Source organism: Numenius arquata, chromosome 2 (genome assembly GCF_964106895.1).
Source record: "Numenius arquata chromosome 2, bNumArq3.hap1.1, whole genome shotgun sequence".
Taxonomy (NCBI): domain Eukaryota; kingdom Metazoa; phylum Chordata; class Aves; order Charadriiformes; family Scolopacidae; genus Numenius; species Numenius arquata.
Genome location: NC_133577.1, coordinates 13,231,211 through 13,250,878, shown reverse-complemented (window position 1 = coordinate 13,250,878; position 19,668 = coordinate 13,231,211). Strand labels below are relative to the sequence as shown.

The 19,668-nt window shown below is 39.5% G+C and overlaps 1 protein-coding gene across 1 annotated transcript in view; it reads left to right on the top strand.

Annotated features, from left to right (window-relative positions):
- The window catches only part of UST (uronyl 2-sulfotransferase), a 159,809-nt gene that overhangs the window by 48,688 nt on the left and 91,453 nt on the right, over positions 1 to 19,668 (top strand). The window contains exon 2 of the mRNA XM_074168737.1: positions 15,569 to 15,612. Within this exon, the coding sequence (XP_074024838.1) occupies positions 15,569 to 15,612 (44 nt within the window). The remainder of the gene's footprint in view (positions 1 to 15,568; positions 15,613 to 19,668) is intronic.

Genomic DNA, 19,668 nt, shown 5'->3' with positions numbered 1-19,668 from the left:
CATGAGAATACATGGTGAAAATGTATTCTGTCATTCAGCTGCATTATAAAAATGGAGAATATCATCAGAGCTGTGGTTTGTTGAGTGCTAGAAAGAAGCAGAAGGCCCTGAAATCTTTTCCTTGACGGAAGGTGGTGGAAGAGGGTATGCTGAGCCTGCTGGCATCCTTCCCAGCCCAAGTGGCTTAATATGACATGATAAATCAAGTGCAAAGTTGCTTTTCTTCCCATGGAGATTATGTGTAGAATAATCTATGATTCCATTACAATGAAGACACACTTCTAAAATAGCGTGTGAGGGAAAAGGAGAGAAGCAGTGAACAAACGAAAACTGAAAAGGATATTTGAGGGCAAAGCTGGCCTTCCTGGTTCTGCTGTCAAGCTTTGGACTTTTTGGTTTTATTTTGAGGGGCAGGGGGATGGGTGCACTGGTTTCCTGCTGTGATTCATGCAGTAGGCCATTTGTTTTAAAAATAAAACAAAAGCAATTCAACTACCGTGGTTGCCACTCAGGGTGGTATGTGGGAGTCTCCGTCTTCCTGTAAAATTTTGTAGTTTTACATGAGCCTCGTATAGCTGCCTGTGCAAAATCCTGTTTGTGCTCACTGGCCATGTGTTCCAGCTGACGGCTTCGTATTTATGCCCCTTCCTTTAACTTTCCATAAACTAAAATATCAGCATATTTCAGAGTTTCTTAGGAGTTAAGTGCAATGCTTGCTTGCATCCCTGGGGAAAGAGTACAAAGTGTAAGAGTATGTAAAGTCCTGGACTTAATATATTTAATAATAAGCTCTTAGGGATGTTGGAAACTGGATGTGTTTTAGTTAATTGTGAAGTCAGTGCGTGCTGGGCCCTACATGAACATGTCAGGAGGCTGCATCCTCTTCCCAAAGAGGTGCTAATCTGAAGGCTCAATCCTGCAAGCGTTACTGGTGTAAAACTGCTGGCTGCTCTCACGGCTTTCCAGTAACTACTGTACTAAAGTAAACCTTCTATAATGGCTCCTACAAAATAAGTTAAACAATGATTTGGATGTTAAGATGACTCTGAATCAAAAATGTTAGTGATGTTTGAGGTGACACTGTTCTGCCTCACTTTAAGAAGGGACTGCAAAGAAGGGAGGAGAACTGCCTGGCATGGGACAAGGAGCTCTGGGCCCAGTTGAGTCATTTGGAGCACTTTATTGCTTGTGCGTTGGCTGCGACCTCACATTTCAGCCTGAGTAAATACACTGGTGTCTTCTGAAATACGAGTGTTGGTAAATCCCAGTGTCATGGCATTTTGTCAAGGTTTCTACCCCAGTTTTACCTCCTTAAGGTCCCATTTTCAGCTTCCTAATTTCCAACAGGTTGGGCTGTTATATTTTCAGTGCCAGAAGTCTGTCTCGAGCTGATTTTGTTTTATTTTTTTTGCTTTTTCTTAACTATTTGTTTGGGGGGGGGGAAGGTACTATTTTTGAGAAGGCAACTAGGGGAATTACATTGTTTCTTAGTGTTTGACAAAACATAAGATCTGGAGGGGTCTTGATTGGTAAATAATGTAATACAGTGGAAACTGCTGTGGGAAAGGAGAAGAAAACAGTGGAGACCTCTTAAACAGCTTGTGTGAAGTTGCAGCGGCAGCGGAGAGGAGGTATTTTCACAGCTGTATTTTGTTTGGAGTTAGGGGAGCTGAGGAGCTGACACTCTGGCTGACCATAGCATGGGAGCTGCCGATAGTGGCTCCGTAAGGATGTCAAGACCTGGAACAAAATGACTTGTGGTAGGAAGTCTGAGATGAATTTTTGAAGGCTAGAGAGGGAAATAACACCACAAAAGTCCTGACACATATGCCAAAGCCTGGAGTGTTGTCAGGGTAAGGACACCGAAGCCCTGAGCAATCTGCTACAACAGTTGCCAAAAGGTTTATTTCACCTTCATGGCAGGGTAGCAAATGGATGGCAGAGCAGTTCAGTCAAATGCACTCCTTTATGTTGTGAAGGCTGCATTCAGATTGAAACAAACTTGGTGTTGGCATTATACTGATTTTTTGGGTGTTGTTTGAAAGATAATCCCTTTCCCACAAGGGTCCGTTCGAAGGAGAGTTCAGTATTCATCAGAAAGCACCCCTCTGTCTTTGCATCAGGGGTCCTGACAACCCACAAAACTCTTAAATTCTCAGTGGGTAACTAATATCGGTACTGTACCATCCACACAGTTGTCTCTCTGTCCTGATGATTTTTACGCTGCAGACCATTGTTTCTATGTCTGGAAATGTTAGGTTCCTTAGTTTTTAGGTACCTGGCTTCAGAAAAATCTGAGCACTTACCCTGTCTGAAAATGGATTCTTTCAAGACGTGAGGCATCTAATCCATTAGATGGCTTTAAAACATAAGCATTAAAAACTTCCCATCCCTGGAAGTTTTTAAGGCCAGGCTGGATGAGGCTTTGAGCAACCTGCTCTAGTGGAGGTGTCCCTGCCCATGGCAGGGGGGTTGGAACTCGATGATCTTTAAGGTCCCTTCCAACTCTTAACCATTCTATGATTCTATGAATAACAACAAAAACCAACAGCAAACCCAAACCAAAACCTGTGAGCAGCAAACGCGTCAATACGTGGAATGAGATTTGATTTTGTTTCTGTGGTGCTTGTATGAACACTCTCCATTACACACCTCCTGAGTAAAGACTGCCAGTCATGCTAAATGGGGCTCACTTAGGAGAAGTGTGTTTTGCATTCTGTTGCTGACTGGGGAACTCAATAATTTAACTTCAGAATTACTGTACTTAGAGAACCTCTGCTGTGAATGGACAGAAATCCAACGTGAAGAAAGACAAAGCCGTAAGAAAATTAATGAGTGACATCTGGCTGATCTTGCATTATAAGAATGTTTTCACTTAAAGAAACATACAGCACATAAGAGTAAACCGAGCTATAATGGTATGTATGTTAGTATTTAACCTTCTAGTACACAGAAAACCACAACTCTGTACAATTTTTAATAGAGGAGAAGATACTTATGTATTACATTTGTATAACATGATTTATTTTTTTTTTAATTCTTCTTGCTTTCTTAGGTATAAGAAAATGAGAAGTACCCACGTTTAGTAGTTAATCACGAACTTTTCATAAAATGCTGTTAACAAGTGCTGCTGGTGGCAGTTAGATAACATTAAACAGTAGTGTGGCTTAGCTCTAGGAGTCTTCAAGCTTTCTTTTATGTAAAACAATAAATAATTCTCTAGATTAGATTTCTCTAGGCAGATTGCTCTATCATGATTGGTGACCAAATGTCATCGTTCTGACAAATGTAGAATCTAATACAGAATAAAGGACAAAGAATTGCATTTTTCATGTTTCTGAATGTTAATTTCAGTATGCTGCAATTCCTGTACTCTGTATCTCAGCCAAGCTCAATGGAAATTTGTAGAAATGAAATACTGTCACTGAAATGACCCTGTGAAATGTTGTAGAATTACACCACTGCTATATGATTCGAACAAAAAGCCTATTCTCACCTTTCAGCAAAAGTTTAAAAGTATTGCCATACAGTTCTGGCATTAAAAAAGCATTATTACCCTTACAAAGAACGCTGACAGGCATATCCTAAAAATAATACACCACCACCTAGTAATATAATGCAATAATACGTCTAAGTTATACTGTCCTGTAGTATGTGCCAATGGGAGTACTGTTTAGGAGTCTCCCAACCGTTCGGGCAAAGCAGAGATTGTTGTTGATGTATATTTTTATAGTTATATGTAGACAGAGTACACTGAGAAGCTGAATTTAGATAATGGCTGCTATATTGTGATAGTCTACATGGCACAGATGTTTTTCATATATTTTAAGATGTCTCTTGTAAGGAGCATGGTCTGCAGGAGGGCTGGTGAGTGGCAGTTAGAGACCTATTAAACTACCGCATCTTAGTGGTGACATCCTGATGTGGTTCTCCAAGCTAAATAAAACACAGGAAAATGATATAAAAAGAAAGAGCACGCCTAGGTAATTGTTACCAGTAGTGAATGTTTGCATCTCAGAGTTCATACGTGCGGTCAAAGCACCCAAAAGCGATCCTAAATAAACAGTTACCCAAGTGAGTCAAAATGCAATTTAGACCTCCTTAGTACCTTCATTGAGTTGAACTCCTCACCAGTTAGATTAGAAGTATATATAGAAACTGCAAACCTTTCTGGGACAGGTAGAGAGCACAAGAGAAAATGCCAATTTGAAGACTTCTGCTGAGGCTGATGAAACCTGGACTGCTCGTGTGGGTGTATGACACTGCATCCAGTGTAGTTAGCTTTTTAACATAAAGATGTTAATGCAGAACCTGTCATTGCTGACACTTTTGAGACATTGTTTTAGTCGTTGGAGGGCTTAAGGCTGCAAGAAGTAATCAGTGTATCTGAAAACTCTTCATGTGTCCATTGCCTTCCAAATGTTTTTACTCAAGCTGTTGAAAATTGAGAGCATACTAAATGTTTGATAATTGATAGCCAGCTCTTTGCTGTTTACAGTCTGGGAAAACACTGTCAATACATATCTATGTTTACTGATGGATGAGTTCATGAGTTGTTGAAAGTCATGAGGCTTGTCTTGTCTCTTTCATACAAGGAAGCCTTGTGTATGTGTTGTGGGTCTTAGGCTTCAGTAAGAAGGACAGCATTAGGTTTTGAAGAGCAAAAGTTTTTATAACAATATATTCAATTATTTTTTCTTAGAGCATTCTATGTTTACGAATCAATCTAATCATGTGCCCATACAAAAAAGGATATGAATCTTTTTTAAGATCATGAGAAATAAGGCAGAAGGCAGGAAAAGTCATCTTTCTAGAGATCATGATGTTTGTGCTGGGCATTTGCAGTGCTTTGTAGAAAAAATTCTTTCAGAAACATTGAGTTTTAACTTACCTGTTCCATGTACTAAAATGACTTTTTCTCAGGAAAGGCTGAAATCTGAAGTAGAAGGTATGTATTGCAAGGGGTTGGAATGACAGGAATGGGGTTAATCCCATCCTTTTACAGTTGCAGGAGATAAAAGGGTGGTGAAATGGAAAGGCAGGTTTAAGACAAGTCCAATGCTCTATAGTTGCTAAATCTTCCCTCTTATTTTTAAACATGCAATTTCTATATAGAAGTTCCTAAAATACAAACCACTTGCCTTGAAGTCTTTTTATCACTCAAATGCATTTGCTTAAGACAGGGGCATAAAGGAGTTAAAAGGAGTTCATGAACAGAAGCCAGTAGCTGGATAGTGTGAAAATTGAGCAGTTTGGCCAAAGCATTTATAGTAATGGAAAATATTTGTATTAAATCATATTGAAGTCTAGAAAATGATCTCAAGCTTTAGTATTTTTTGTAATAGAGATTAATAAAACTTTATGCTAATATGTCTTAAAGAAGAAATGGCTCATTTAGGTACAGCATGTTCCTTATCTGACCTACTTATATATTCTGGTTTGCAGTTACAGGCGTCTAACAGAGCTTGGCAAGAAATGCTACTCCAATTTTGTGACTGTTAAGTCTTTTGAGGATGGGAAGCTAATAATGTTGAAACGATTTGTAATGTTTTAAAAATTTTATCTTCAGAGAAGAAAGCAATACAAAGCCACTTCTTACCTATAGTGCTCTTGCTTTTCAAGATGTATATATGTATAGGGAGGAGTTATACAGTGATTCGCTCGTAGCACAAGAAATGGTGGAGGGGGGGGGAAAGGAGGCAGACTTGTAAAAAGACTCCTTTTCTTATTTTCAGTCATAATTTTTGAGATAGAAAGAGAACCTGAGCTGTGAAGAAAGTGGAAAACCATACAGACATACAGTTTGATCCTGCAGGCTACCTCATATGGGGGGTCCGTTATCCTAAATGCAGCTGCCTTTGTAAAGAAGTGTGACAAAATCATAGCAACCATATGACTCGAGAGTTGTTGAGAAAAGCACACGCAAGGAAAACTCATTTGGCTTTAGCACGATAAAAATATGAATAATTCTTTAGAGCTTTATGTGACCAATTGTCTGGAAAGCGTGTTCGTTTCTTCTCCGCTAGGAAGGTGCCGCTGAGGTCAGACCACAGACCTATGCAGCTTCTCGGAAATGTGCCTCCAGGGACACGAACTTCAAACCAAACACCCAACAAACAACCCATTCTGGACAGCATTTGCAGCGTAGTACTTAATAATACTATTAATAGTAATAAAAGTCTTCCTTGAAAAACTGGTGACTTGCCAGCTGGGTGTTTCACAAAATTTATTGACTTGCTGTTTTCCAAGGTTGCCTGCGCAGGGGAAAAGGAGGTATATCTGAAAATATCTGCATAAATGTAATGGACAGAAATAAAGCTTGCAAGTTGGCTTGAGTTTAAATAATAAAATCCTTGTCTCTGGGAAAAACGTCACATAAAAGAGCAGAGCTGATGTCTGGCATTGATGTAATAGGAAACTCTTGAGGCTGGTATCATCTGAGAAGGTGTCTGGCCAGATACAGAGTCCCTGGAGCTTGTAGCCTGAGTGAAGTGAGACTAAGAGGCCTTGCGTGTGACAGGGTCTTCATTGAAGCCTCCTCATTATGTCCTTTGTCCAGCCCTTAACCCCAACTTTAAATTGTCGTCACTTTGGTAAGGAGAGCCTTGTAGAGAGAAGGTTTATCTGTGGAGTTGCAGTCTTGTACTGCGGACATGCAGAGGGAAGTCTCCTGTGCTTGGTGGGCCGCTCTCCGTGCAGGGGAGACCGTGCACGTTGAGAGGGGGGGTGCCAGGGCGCTGCCACCATCTTTTGTCCCACAGAGTTTCTTCTTGTGCATCATGCATTCTCCAGGGTAGAGGTAAAAAAGCTTTCTCTGATGAAGGCGAATGGCCTGCAAATATTCTTGCATCTGTCTATCATTTGGAAGGAAAAGGGGGAAACGGAGTAACCCTAAGCCTTAAAACGTTTCTTCATACGACAGTCAATTAAAACAGACTTCTTGCCAAGCTAGTGAAACTATCGCTGTGCGTTCAGCTGGAATAGAAAGATCTTCCTGAAAAGTTTTCATGGAGTTCTCAGAGATCCAAATTGATATTCACTTCCTATCATCTCTCCTCAAGCTCTTTTCTGCAATTTCCCCTTTGTTTCCATTCTGCTTTTATGATAATATTGCTCTTATCCAAGTTGAAATTTTTATGCTTGTTTTTACTGAATTGCATCTTGTGTTTTCAGACCACTTCTTCAACTGATCAGCATCTTTCTGTGTTCGCCCTGGAGTTTCAGCAGAGGTCCAATCCCTTTATTTGGTGGTGTTGCCAAATTTAATACCAGTGCTCTTTAATGCATTTTTTCAAGTCATGAATGAGAATATTGAGTAATAAGACCCAGAGCAACACCCAGGGAAAGTTTGCTTGATTTAAAAAAAAAAAAAAAAAAAACCAAACCAAAAAAACCCCCAACCAACAACCAACCATTGAAAAGAAATAGGGCTGGAATAGGAGCTGCTGTAATTTGCTTGTTGATTCCAAAGCATTGTGGCTACACCCGGGTCGTTCCTGGCAGATGGCCTGCCTAATCTGCTCTTGGTGACCTCCAGTGGTGGCCAGTCTGCATCCCCCTGACTTACTGCAGCATTTTTCTATTTCCAGTCTAAGATTGTTGGGTTTTGATAACTACTTTCAGAGCATGGTCTTCCAGACAGATTTTAACTCATTCATTCTCTGTTAATCCTCAGAGATAGTTGGTAATGTAGCCTGCCACAGGCAATTTCTGAAGTATGCTACCTGAACATCATTAAGTCTAGCTCATTTCTAAATGTCAGATGTTTCTAACTACTCTCTAACTTGCTAGTTTCTGTGCTGCACTGGTCCTTTTCATATTCAGCCGTAGTAATTTTACAGTTTCCACTATTCTTCTTATGTTGCCAGTTAGGAAATGAAGTAGGAGACCAGTCTTTGTGTGATTTCAGTGGGTGGCAGTTTAGCTGTCGAACTGTGACCTTTTCCCAACTTGGCCCTTAAATTTTGAACAGCTTTGTTTGTAGTTGCCTAGCTTTAAGTATTGTTTGACTACACATTTTGGGAGGAGAATTTTTCCCAGGAACACTCCAAAAGGCACCAAGAAACATAGTACTGTGTGCATTTATAGAACTGACTCTGCATTTTGTTAAGGAAATTAAGAAAAGAATACAAGTCATTACAAAATATCTGACACACTGTATGATAGAGGGTAGGACAAAAATCTAATTTGGGGAGAAAAAAAAAAATGACCCCACATTTAATCAGTGTCCACTTGCTGAGTGATACCGGAAAGCAGTATTTGAGAACCAGCTGAAAAGCAGGGTGAAGATGAACAGATTAATGGGGCTTTGAAGTGCTTTTAGTAAAGAACTATCTGGCTGCAGAGATAGGTCACAGTCTTTGTTCTCATAACAAAATGCGTTCAAATAAAATTGAAATTGTTTGGCTTAATTGCACCTTATTTTTTCAGTCATTAGTTTTTCTTTGCACTGTCTTGATAGAAAGCTACATATCTGCTTTTCCTTTGAGTGCAGGAAAATACCTGTTGGGTCTGGTTTTATTACCTGATTTTTTTTTTTTTTTCCCCTCTCCCTGCTCCTAGTAGTAATAAAGCAGTTTATTGACAAGACAAACAATAAAATGAACATATGCCTGTACATCTTGAAGTGCTTGTTACCTTTCTGTAGAAGGTGTGTTGAAGCAAGGCTTAACTATGCAATTTGGAGAGGATCTGTGATTTTGGCGTAGCTTTGCCTTCTGAAGTCTCCTCTTCTTTGCAGAAGCAGGACCATGCCTAGGGTGCGCCTTCCCCTGTCCTGCCCGCACCTCTCTTCTTCATGTGCCAAAGTCAGGAGCACATCAGTCAGCCTCTCACTAGGGGAAGCTGGGCAGGTGATGTGCCACCATCAGGTGCAGAAAGGATGATTGAACCTGCAGAAGTCTCAGAGTGGTGAGAAGCATCTCAGAGGAGTAGAAAGGGCCCGAGCACTAGCAACACAGAGGATAAAACTGCTGTTTGTAGGTACTCTGAGCTGGGTCCAGTATATGCTCAGCTGTGAAGTCTTCTGGGTGCTAAAGGCCAGTACAAAAAAAATGTTGGTGTGACCTGGTCATGGAAAACTTCCAGAGTGAAGATTGGATGCAAGCGTCTAACAATTTGGGGTAAGGAGTTTGGGGTTAGGAGAAGTCTCCCAGCAAGAGTCTCGGAGCAAAATATTCATTCAGCTGTTTGATATATGTATATACAGGACAAATACGCAAAGTGGATGCTTGTAGTAGGAAAATTATGAACTTTCTGATGTCAGACCACCTAGGTCTGTCTTTGTGAGCTTGTAAGATGGATGGATTTTTCTCCTTATTAGAGAACAGTTGTAGCCAAGAGTTTTCATTATCGAATATTCAGATTCAGTTTCATCTTGCCAACGTTTCTAAACGTTCCTTGAAATGGGTCTTTCATCTTGTAGAATTATAGGCTGGAAAGTCTGTCATTAGAGGGTAGAAGCAAAAGCAAAAAGCAGCAGGAATATCACCAATAAACCCAATGTCTGTGATATTTCCATCATAGTGCTTGCTGTAGATCACATAATTTGAATAGATGGGGTCATATAAGAACTTTGATTATTATTGTTTTATTTTAAGTAAACCACTGAAAGTTTTGAATTTCTTATATATGACATAATTACACATTTTAGTGTGTTTGAATGTAACAAATACAGTTGATGTGGACATTTTTCCTAAGAAATTGATCTACGGAAGAAGTTACCACCCTAGTCTTGAGTATGTTAGAAGGCAAGCATATTAACATAAACACTAATAGATTTGGATAAACTGGTATGTATGGAGAAAGTCAGTATTCTTTGTTTTCATAAATATGTTTTCCTTCATTTACAATCTTTCTCCAATATATATGCACTGCTTTACAACCTACTATTATCCAAACCTGTATCTGTGTTCCAGGGGTACTTGTATACATATATTACATATTCAAAATTATGAGTAAGTTTTCAAAAACTGTGCTTATGTATGTCAGTTTCTCTCCAAATTGTGTTAGAAGTATAAAATGGGTAGGTAAACAAATCTGAATTATATCTTAAATGAAGTTTCCAGGGTTCCGTTGACTGGGTAATAATGCCCAAATAGGTATTTTTACCATGTTCCAGCTGCTTTGCTTCACTGCGTGCGGCGATGTAGACTGAATTAAATGTATGGGTTTGGGGTTGGGGTTTTTTGGTATTTAATATTTTAAAAATAAGGAATAACCAAAATGTTTTGAAAGGCAAGAAGGGAAGCAGAAAAATCCATTCCAGAATGTTTTTTAAAAAAATAATGCTTACTCTACTTTTTTTTTTCATGGTCAAAATGAAAATTTTCACAGGATGTTAGTCTTGCGTAGAGGAAAGCAATTGTAGGTACAGAGTCTTTTATGTATGATGGAAGAAATTGCTATAAGTCATTTTGTATTCCAGTGCAGGCTGGTCAGTGAGGTTTTGCTGTGCTTTGCTATGTTAATCTTCTCTGTACACCTCTGAAAAAGTTCCTTCTGTTAAAGCTGGTATGGCTCTGCTGACATCAGCAATAGCAGAGTTTTCTTTTTAGGTTGGATTTGACCTGGGCAACATTGTTCTACTAAGCTGCTGGTTGTCAAGATGTAGTCCCAGCCCCCTTTCTTCAGAGGCTCCATGACCTGATGACTAAGAACGTCTTATTATGTCAGATGTGTAGAAACTTCATAGATTTTTTTAAGGAAGTCCACTGCTCTACTGGGAGGAAAAAAAGTGAAGGGGAAAAAAGTTAACAAGACCCCTATAAAGTGCAGGAGACCGAGAATAAACTGCAGAAACCACCCCCAGTCCATTGCTTCTGGCGGTCGTGTCTGGCCTGGGTACGTGGTACCAGCCACGGGCGTCCTGTTCATGTTAATGCTTCTACCAGTAGAGCCTCCCCAGCACTTTCTGTAGTGGGAAATTTTTTGTGGTGGAAAGGAAATTGCATAGAATAGAATGATAACTGGCACTGGGGAGTTACTGGCACTTTCGTTTATTTTGAAGGTGCGGTTCTTAATGATTAGGAGTACGTGGTGGGGGAGTTGTTTTTTAAAGCCTTGATTTCCAGACCAGAAGACTCATCAGACAACTATTAAACAGTTCCTTTAGTTTAGATGTCAGATGATCTAAGGGATGGTATGCCAGTAAAGGTTGTATGGGCTCCTGGAATTCTGAGACTGTGACCAAGTGAAAAGAGCAAAGCAGGATTTTCACAAGGCACGTTAAATTTGGCAGTAGCTGGATCCCAGCTCTCTTAGACTGCTGCTTGTGATTCCCACCAAGGGAAAACCCTGCTCCAGGAAAATAGTCAAAACTCTGCGTTTTCCATGTTGGCTTTCTCTCCATCTCTACTCAGTTCTTTCCGCGTGATATCTAAATTATTCAAATGGAGTGATCCTGGTTTGGTTGCTATCAAAGGGTTTTCAGTTCATACATAAGCCCATTTAGCACCTCTTCGTGTACTTCCCATTTATTTTTTGGAAAGTTTTTTTCTAGAATTGCAGTTACTCTTGCTTTCTGCTGTTCTGCACCGCACACAGTAATGTTTGTCCTTTATTTTGGTCACTGACCATCTCTCTCTGTGGTAACTTGGCTTGCTTCAAGCAAAACCCCCACACTTCAGTGATTCCAAGAAAAAAGGAACATAACCACAAGGTTTCCCCAAAGATTTTGCATACAGCTGATTCACTTAACCTCAAAGATAATAAATTATGGAAAAATTTGGACTACTTCCACATATTCACCATGTTCTGTAATAAAGATGAATTTTTTTAATTTTTCTTTTTTTTTTTTTTTTCTGGCAGAGGCTAGAGGAAACTGTGTTCCGTCAGCTTAAGTGTGCTGTTGAGCATGTTTGTGGAATGCATAATCCCACTGTTTTGAGACTTGATTATTCTGTCTGACTTGTTTCTAATGCCTTATACTTTCACGGTATTATGGGAAGGCAGAATATATTATAAGGGCAGAAAAATTTGTTTTTAAAGAATAAATGTTCTTCTGGAAAAAAAAATAAAAATCTAAAAGTGTCTGGTTGCACAACAGACAAGAGCAATGATGTCTTTAGTATGGCTTTAGTGATGGCTTTAGTATGGCTTAAAGGACTTCAGAGAAGTCATCCTAATAATTTAATGACATGGGTTGCTTTGGGGCAATGGACTAGATTCCTAATGAAGAAGGGATGACCTCCTCTTCTATCACTCTGTCACTTCCACCACAGAAAGGCTTTACTCTTCTTGTTGCACTTAGTGATGTCGAACACATGCTGGCTGTGCCATAGTATATAAAAGCTGCGTAATAATGTTCTCCATCTTAGATAAGCTTGTTGTGTTGATGTAGTTAACAGTAAACACTCGAGATTATGAACAGTGTTTTCAGTGTTTATGGCATTCATTCCTCAGACCCTGATTTTTGCTGTGCAACTCTCCTTTTTGTACTACTTTGTCATCTCTTAGTAGAAGATAGTTCATAGATTGGCTTTACTTGGTATTTCTCTATAGTTGCAATATTTATAATGCTGAGTTTTTCTTTTGTTTTTAAGCTAACCTAGTCTGATACGTATTCTCTGAAAAGTGGCCCTATGCATGAAAGCAGCATCCTGTCTTAAGTTCATAAAATTTGTAAATATCCAGCTTTGGAGCCAAGCTTAATATGCTTTTCATGGCCTCTTCTTGTGTTAGAAAGTCATCATCTTTCCTGCAAGTCTTCCACAGAAATATTCTGACCTAGGTGCATGTTTTTTAGTATATTTCTGGCTGCATTAAGGCTTCTCTAGTGTGGCCCCTGTTTGGCAAGCAGAATGGAAGCAAGGCCGATTCTATGATACGATGATCAATGAGAGCCCATGCAGGGCTTTGCAGGGTTAATGAACTGGCTGGTGTAACCCCAGAGCCTGCCCGCCCCACTCCATTGCAGCTGGATTTGTGGCGTTATTTTAGGATTTTTTACATAGGGTATGGTATGAATCATACAGCAAAAGGTTTCTCTTTTATTACTGAAAACAAATACTCATTTTAAACTCAAACCCAAAAGAATTCAGACTATTGAATTGATGTGGCATGCTGTGGATGCTGAGTTTGGCTCTGGTCCATGTGCCTGAGGAGCAGAAGCAGGAGATGGGGCAGGGGCAGGGAACTGGCTCAGCACATGGCGTTTTGGGCAGGGTAAGGGAGTGGAGAATGTCTGCAGCTTTCCTGCCCCCGCTCTTCAGTTGTGAGCTATTCTGACTAGGTTTCAAATCAGTACTCTTTATTTCCTTGATCACTTGTGTCTGTCTGGCAATTGGTTTCTATCATGATTAGTTGCTTCTGGATTTGAGCAAGCAACTGCCGTGAAAAAGACCTTTATAGAATGGGCCAAAATTGTACTGTTGTCTTTTAAGTGGATATAGTAGTAACTAGACTGTGGTGTTAAAAAACAAACACACACAAAAAAAAACAACCCCAAAACACAAACAAAACCAACAATCAATCAATCAAACAAAGAAAAAAACCCACCCAACAAACCAAAACCATTTTGAAAGCACAAATCAAACCTACAGGATGCATGTTCAAAACTAGGGATATTTTGATTTTAATCATTAAAAAATTACAAAGGAAGGAGAATGCAGCATGCACACTAAGGACATAGATGACTTACACAGAAAGGTGAAATTGATTGTTACTGGCTCCATAATTTTAAAGAATATACCAGAAAGATTTCTGTGATGTATCTTCGACATTCTTGGCACTGCTCTATAAGATACTGTATAAACTATGACTGTAATGATCTGTTTTCTCAAGAGAAGGTGGTAATTCAAATCCTTCTCTACAGCAAAATGGACCATAGTAGGTGATTACTAAAGATACAGTTAATGTATATGTAGTTAATATTCATTTTTGAGTAAGCATAACCTTCCTATATTTTGGGGAGACAAGAAATATATATGTCTATTGATGTGCCCTTCTTACTATCAATTATAAAACTCAAAGTTTTGTTACTCTTTTTAACAAATTAGTAGTTTTCAGACAACGTTCATGGCATTTCTAATGTGTTGCCTTGTTTAGACAACAAAAATGGTTTTTAGCAAGCATCACTTGTTTTAGCATGGATCAAATTGATCCATGTTTTCCTGACATAGTGAGAAAACTGTAAGAGTTATTTTTATCAACAGCAGTGGCAATCTTTCAGGTTAATAAATTGCAGAGAGGAGTAAATTGCTACGAACTGCATAGTAACAGCCTGATCCTACAGGAAAGTTAAATCCCGAATGACTGTGAGAGTCACTAACAGAGCTTTGTCTGCTCCTCTTCCAGGTGTAACTCTGGGTTTTCCTGAAATGTTTCTTCTCAAGTCCATCTCACTGTGTACGGCAGAGCTATTTAATTGGAAAGCCATGTACAACTCTGTTGGCAGTCTGGGAACTAAATTATTTCCCTGGCAATTAGAATCATATGAGAGGAACGGATAATAGAAACTATCCGAATATAGGGAATCAGCCATACTATCTGTAGCATTGAAATAATCAACTGGGTTGTTTGAAGGATGAGTATTTGTGTCATGTGTATAGAAAGATGAGGTTTTGGTGTGCTTCAGAAGATTATTCATGATTTCACATGACCATCAAAAAGTTACTGTTCAGGCCTTTGTAGTTGTGTGAACTACTGCAAGATCAAGGTACATACATCTGTAAAAGAAAGAGGTTGGGGTATTGAGACTCACCTTTAGATGAGCTGGGAGCCTTTTGACTCAAGTGTTCATCACTTCATAACCTATGCTAGAAAAGCATAGGAAAAACAGACAGGAAAATACTTCTGCAAAGTAATTCTGACTTTTTATTGTACGTGGAAATTCATCACGCTCACACACAAACTTCTCCTTCCTGCCAATGGGTGTGTGTGGGAGGGTGTGTTATATATATCAGTGTGTGTTTATAAGTAACAGGTAAAAAGTCTGAAATTGCTGCCTTCTTTATTGCAGCTAACTAAGAAGGCACCACTTAAAAATCTTAGAAGTTGGGGGTTTTTTTCTGAGGATTTTCATCTGATTTAAAAGAGCATCTTGAAAGGGCAGGTGTAATTACATGAGAATACAGCTCCCATTCAATCAATACTGAACAAAAAAGTAGCTTGGAGGTTTGGGGAAAATCCCGGTTAGAAGAGAGATAAGTGAATGCTTGTCGACTCCATCAGACCAAAGTCTGATGAAAGCCTTTGATACTTTATGGTTTAAGAAATCTTTTTGAGGTTAACTGTGCTCACTTGCTTAAAATGTAGAAGGATGCATTTGACAGTTTTTGTCATGCAAATAATTGAATGCAGTGATTATTTAATTAAAGCTGCCTTGGCCCATTTAGTTTTTTTCTGAAGTGACAATGTGCATCTAATCTTTTATCACACATGTAGCCAAAAGAAATTAGTTTTGCTATTTTCTTGTTAATCAGAAATTTAAGCAGAGCGTATTTATTTTCCTTGCATTATTTGACACCACAGGACCAGTGGGATAGAGGTACATCGGTTCCATGAATTGGCAAGTTTTGAAGTTGCTTTGGATGACTTTTGTTTATCTCCATCCTTCTTCTTTTTGTAGGAAATTCCACTTATTTGGATGACCATGGACCACCCCCTCAAAAGGTGAGCTGCTGTTATTTTTTGTTTGCTTTCTTCTTGCTTTTTTTTGTTGGTTTGTTTGTTGTTGGTTTGTTTGTTTTTTTAATAATTGTATGTTTACTTGTGTGCAAAGCAACTCTGCTGTGTTTACATCAACAGCACTTGGCCTTTCTGACTTTTTTCCTCCCAGTGTTTTCAGGCAACTTGGGTTAAATCTCTGTGATTAAACTAACGGATTTTTTGTCATAGACTCAAGGGGAGGTAAGATTTTGGTGATGTTTTGTCTGTCAGCACATTCGTGCAAAAACAAGACACTGCAGTTGGAGCTAATAAGGCAAGTGAAGATGGCCTTTTTGCTGGCAGCAGTTCCTAGAACAGTCTGCTGCAGGTGCAATGCTTTCAAGCAGAGCATTAGGATATATTTAATGAGTGCATGTAATGAACCCTTTTATAGGGATAGGATACACTGTGCCCATCACCTATGACTGTGCAGCATTGACTTTTCTCTCACCATCATAGCACCTCATGACATTTCAGGTGAGGACCACCATTGTGATGGTTTCTTCAAGAGGAAAAAGTGGAAGCAGACAGTTAGGATCTCTTGATTTGTTTCCTTTTGTTTTACCTTGTGTTGGTTTATTCTCTAAAACTCATTTTGGTACTATCTTGCGTCTGTCTTTCCAGAAGGCTATTGTAACTCCTTTTCTATAGTAGCTGTTTAAACAGGGGGGGAAAAAAAAAGCAGTTCTCTTGCCAAGTTCTAATTTCTCCAGACTCGCTTTATTTCTGTAGGTGTAGTATCTTATTGAGGTATTTGGGTAGAACTAACTGTGGTTTTGAAGTCTTTATGATGTGCAGTTGCAACACCCAAAGGTGCAGCTTTTCTGAAAGTTTCCTTTCCAAATTATGCAGAATTCTCACTGTTACTTGTAAAACACCAAAGCAGAAAGGGGGGGCAGAGATACTGTAATTATGTATATAATAATAATTAGCCATAGGCTAATTTATATAATATAGCCTATGGCTTCCTTTAATATAAAACTTTTCAAGTACTATTGTTTTAATGGAACTTAGGTGCCTGAATGCTTTTGTAAGCCTTATTGGTATTTACGTAGAAATTTTACCCGTTTTAAGAACTCCCCATGAAGGGTGAGATTCTGTGGTCACTTCCAGCCAAAAAGTGGAGTCTGATGATCAAAGGGTCATTCTATCAGCAGTGCAGGATTCCCACCAGGCTGATGTGGGTGAGCTAAAACATGTCTATCTTATAGTTTAGTTTTCAGACAGAATATTTCACTGCTGTGGCCCACCATGAATGCTGGTGCAGCAGGTAAGAGTGAGTAGTTAGAGATGGGGTGGAGGTGAAGAGCCCCTATCTCTGATGGTCGTTCTTACTCCCCTCTGTTCCAACTGACCATGAAATCCCATCCTGAGCCACCAGGTCTTGAGTTTCAATGTTCAGCCATGTGAGTGCGTCAGTGTGGTGCAACTTTTGGCTTTTGGTCAGTGGAAGGAGGGTAATGTGGAAAGCCATTTGACTTAGTTATCAGTGAAAGCAAACTACAATAATCTGGATTTCTTCACCTTTTTGCTGCAAACTCTATGGACACAAGATCTGTAATTTTCAGCTCATAATGTGGAAATTTGTTACACTTTTAAAGTGCAGACAGCTCACTTAAAGGGATGATGTACATCTATTTTCTTCCTCTCAATACAAATTACACTCTTTTTCTGCATGCACAGTTACAAAAACAAATGGATGTATAGACAGAAGTGACAAAATCAACCTGTTAAGTTCATCATTACTAACTGAGATGGGCCAGGGGAATCTAAGGCTAAGCAAATGTTTCACACTTAAAATTTATTTAGTACCCTCTTATGCTCCTGAAAGATATTTTTTTTGTTATTTAGGTACCATGTGCTTCTCTTGCCCAGAAGTACAGCAGCTTGCAGGGGGTAAGGCATTATGTTTGTCAGGTCTCCACAGTGAGACCTCAGCTCAGAAGGGTAAAGCAATGCTTATTCTGGACCTGTATTTTTCATGCGTGCGTTAGCATTCAGAAATGCCTAGCTGTGCCAGTAAGGAAAAGGCTGTAATCTAGATAAGAAGAGTTTTTAACCTTGGGAACTTTATTCAGATTTTGGGTTTTTTACTTTAGGAACGTTGCATTACCAATTAATGGTGCTGTGGGTGGGAACTATTCTCCAATGGGCAGTAGCAGTTGGACAGATTTATCCAAGCCAGACACTTTCCTGTTTACATTATGAAAATTACTGTTGCCTATCTAAAAATGTAATTTTGGGCCGTGTTCACACAGCTTCATCCAGCTGCAGCTCCGCTGTCTGTAGAAAGGCCAGCTGATTAGATACTTACACAACGGATTGATTGGTCATGTAGATACTCTTTGATTAGCTACTTACAGTTGGTAAAGTTTTTGGGCTTCCTCTGTAATCATGCTCACTCCTGAAAGCTTGGTGAATAGCTCAGTGGAATAACGGGCTATAGCCTTGTATAAGTTACAGGTATTTTGCTTTTTGAAGTACTTGCCTGTATTTAGAAACGTTGATGGATGGACACATTTTGATCATCCCTAGGACAACATGTGGGCAAGTCATCTTGTTCTTGGGTGGATTTGTTTGTTTTGGTTTTCATTCTTCTAATCAAAATATGGGCGGGGATTAGTAAAAGGGCAGATAATTCCTGGTATTTGCTTAGGGTCGTGTTTTGCATGAAGATGCTCTTGCTTTGTATGTCTCACGCATTGCATCATTGGTTTAGTGCAATTATTCATTGTCCTACAGCTTCAGCTCCGAACTGTGAACTCTGCCTTCGTGAGTGAAACTAAATTCACTGTAATTGTCATTATCTTTCAGGTAACTTCTATTCATATGACTAGAGAACTGTCTACACTTAAACTAATAGATAGTTAAGGTCAATGAATGCTTTAAGTTGACATTTAAAAAGGTGTCAGAAATTAGTCCTGAATCCAACATTTAAAATATTTCATTACGAATAGTATTTTCAGTTGTGATCCTCACAAAGCACAGATGACATAATGCGCCTTTCTTTAGTAGCACATATAATGCACAGATGAAAAATTTGTTTCTTTCAGTCCTGGCAGTCACTTCCCCTGGAAAGCAAACCTGTGCCCTGCTGCATTCAGCGTGTGCTCAGTCCTTCATGGCACTATTATATGAAGCGTTTTCCTAATGTCTGCTGTATTCATCAGAGGGAATTACAGCATGCCCTGAATGAAATGAAAATATGAGGGGGGGGGGGGGTGTTAGTAGTTTAGGAAGTAAGTTTTAGAGTCAAAGGGATTCTAATTTTATGTGTTTCCTTAAAAAAGCTTAAAAACTAGAAATTAAGATAATGAACAACAGTCCATGGCCCAGGGGCACTGGTGAGGCCCCACCTCGAGTACTCTGTCCGGTTTTGGGCCCCTGACTACAAAAAAAGACATTGAAGTGCTGGAGCGGGTCCAGAGAAGGGAAACAAAGCTGGTGAGGGGTCTGGAGCACAAGTCTTAGGAGGAGAGGCTGAGGGAGCTGGAGTTGTTCAGCCTAGAGAAAAGGAGGCTGAAGGGGGACCTTATCACTCTCTACAACTACCTGAAAGGAGGCTGTAGAGAAGTGGGGGTCAGTCTCCTTTCCCAAGTCACGGGTGATAGGACAAGAGGAAATGGCCTCAAGTTGCGCCAGGGGAGGTTCAGATTGGATATTAGGAAAAATTTTTACACTGAAAGGGTTATTAAGCATTGGAATGGGCTGCCCAGGGAAGTGGTTGAGGCACCATCCCTGGAGGTATTTAAAAGATGGGTAGACACAGTGCTTAGAGAGATGGTTTAGTGGTGGGTTTTGTCAGTGTTAGGTTGATGGTTGGACTAGATGATTGATCTGAAAAGTCCCTTCCTACCTAGGCAATTCTATGATTCCATAGCTAATATCAGTGGTATGCAGTTAGCTGTAGTGGAAGGCCACCAACAGTTGATATGCACTGGACTGTAGCTGTTTTGCAGAGTACATTCCAGTGTTTTGTTGGAAACTGTATTAGTTTTGGCTTTTTGTCGTGGCTAAGTG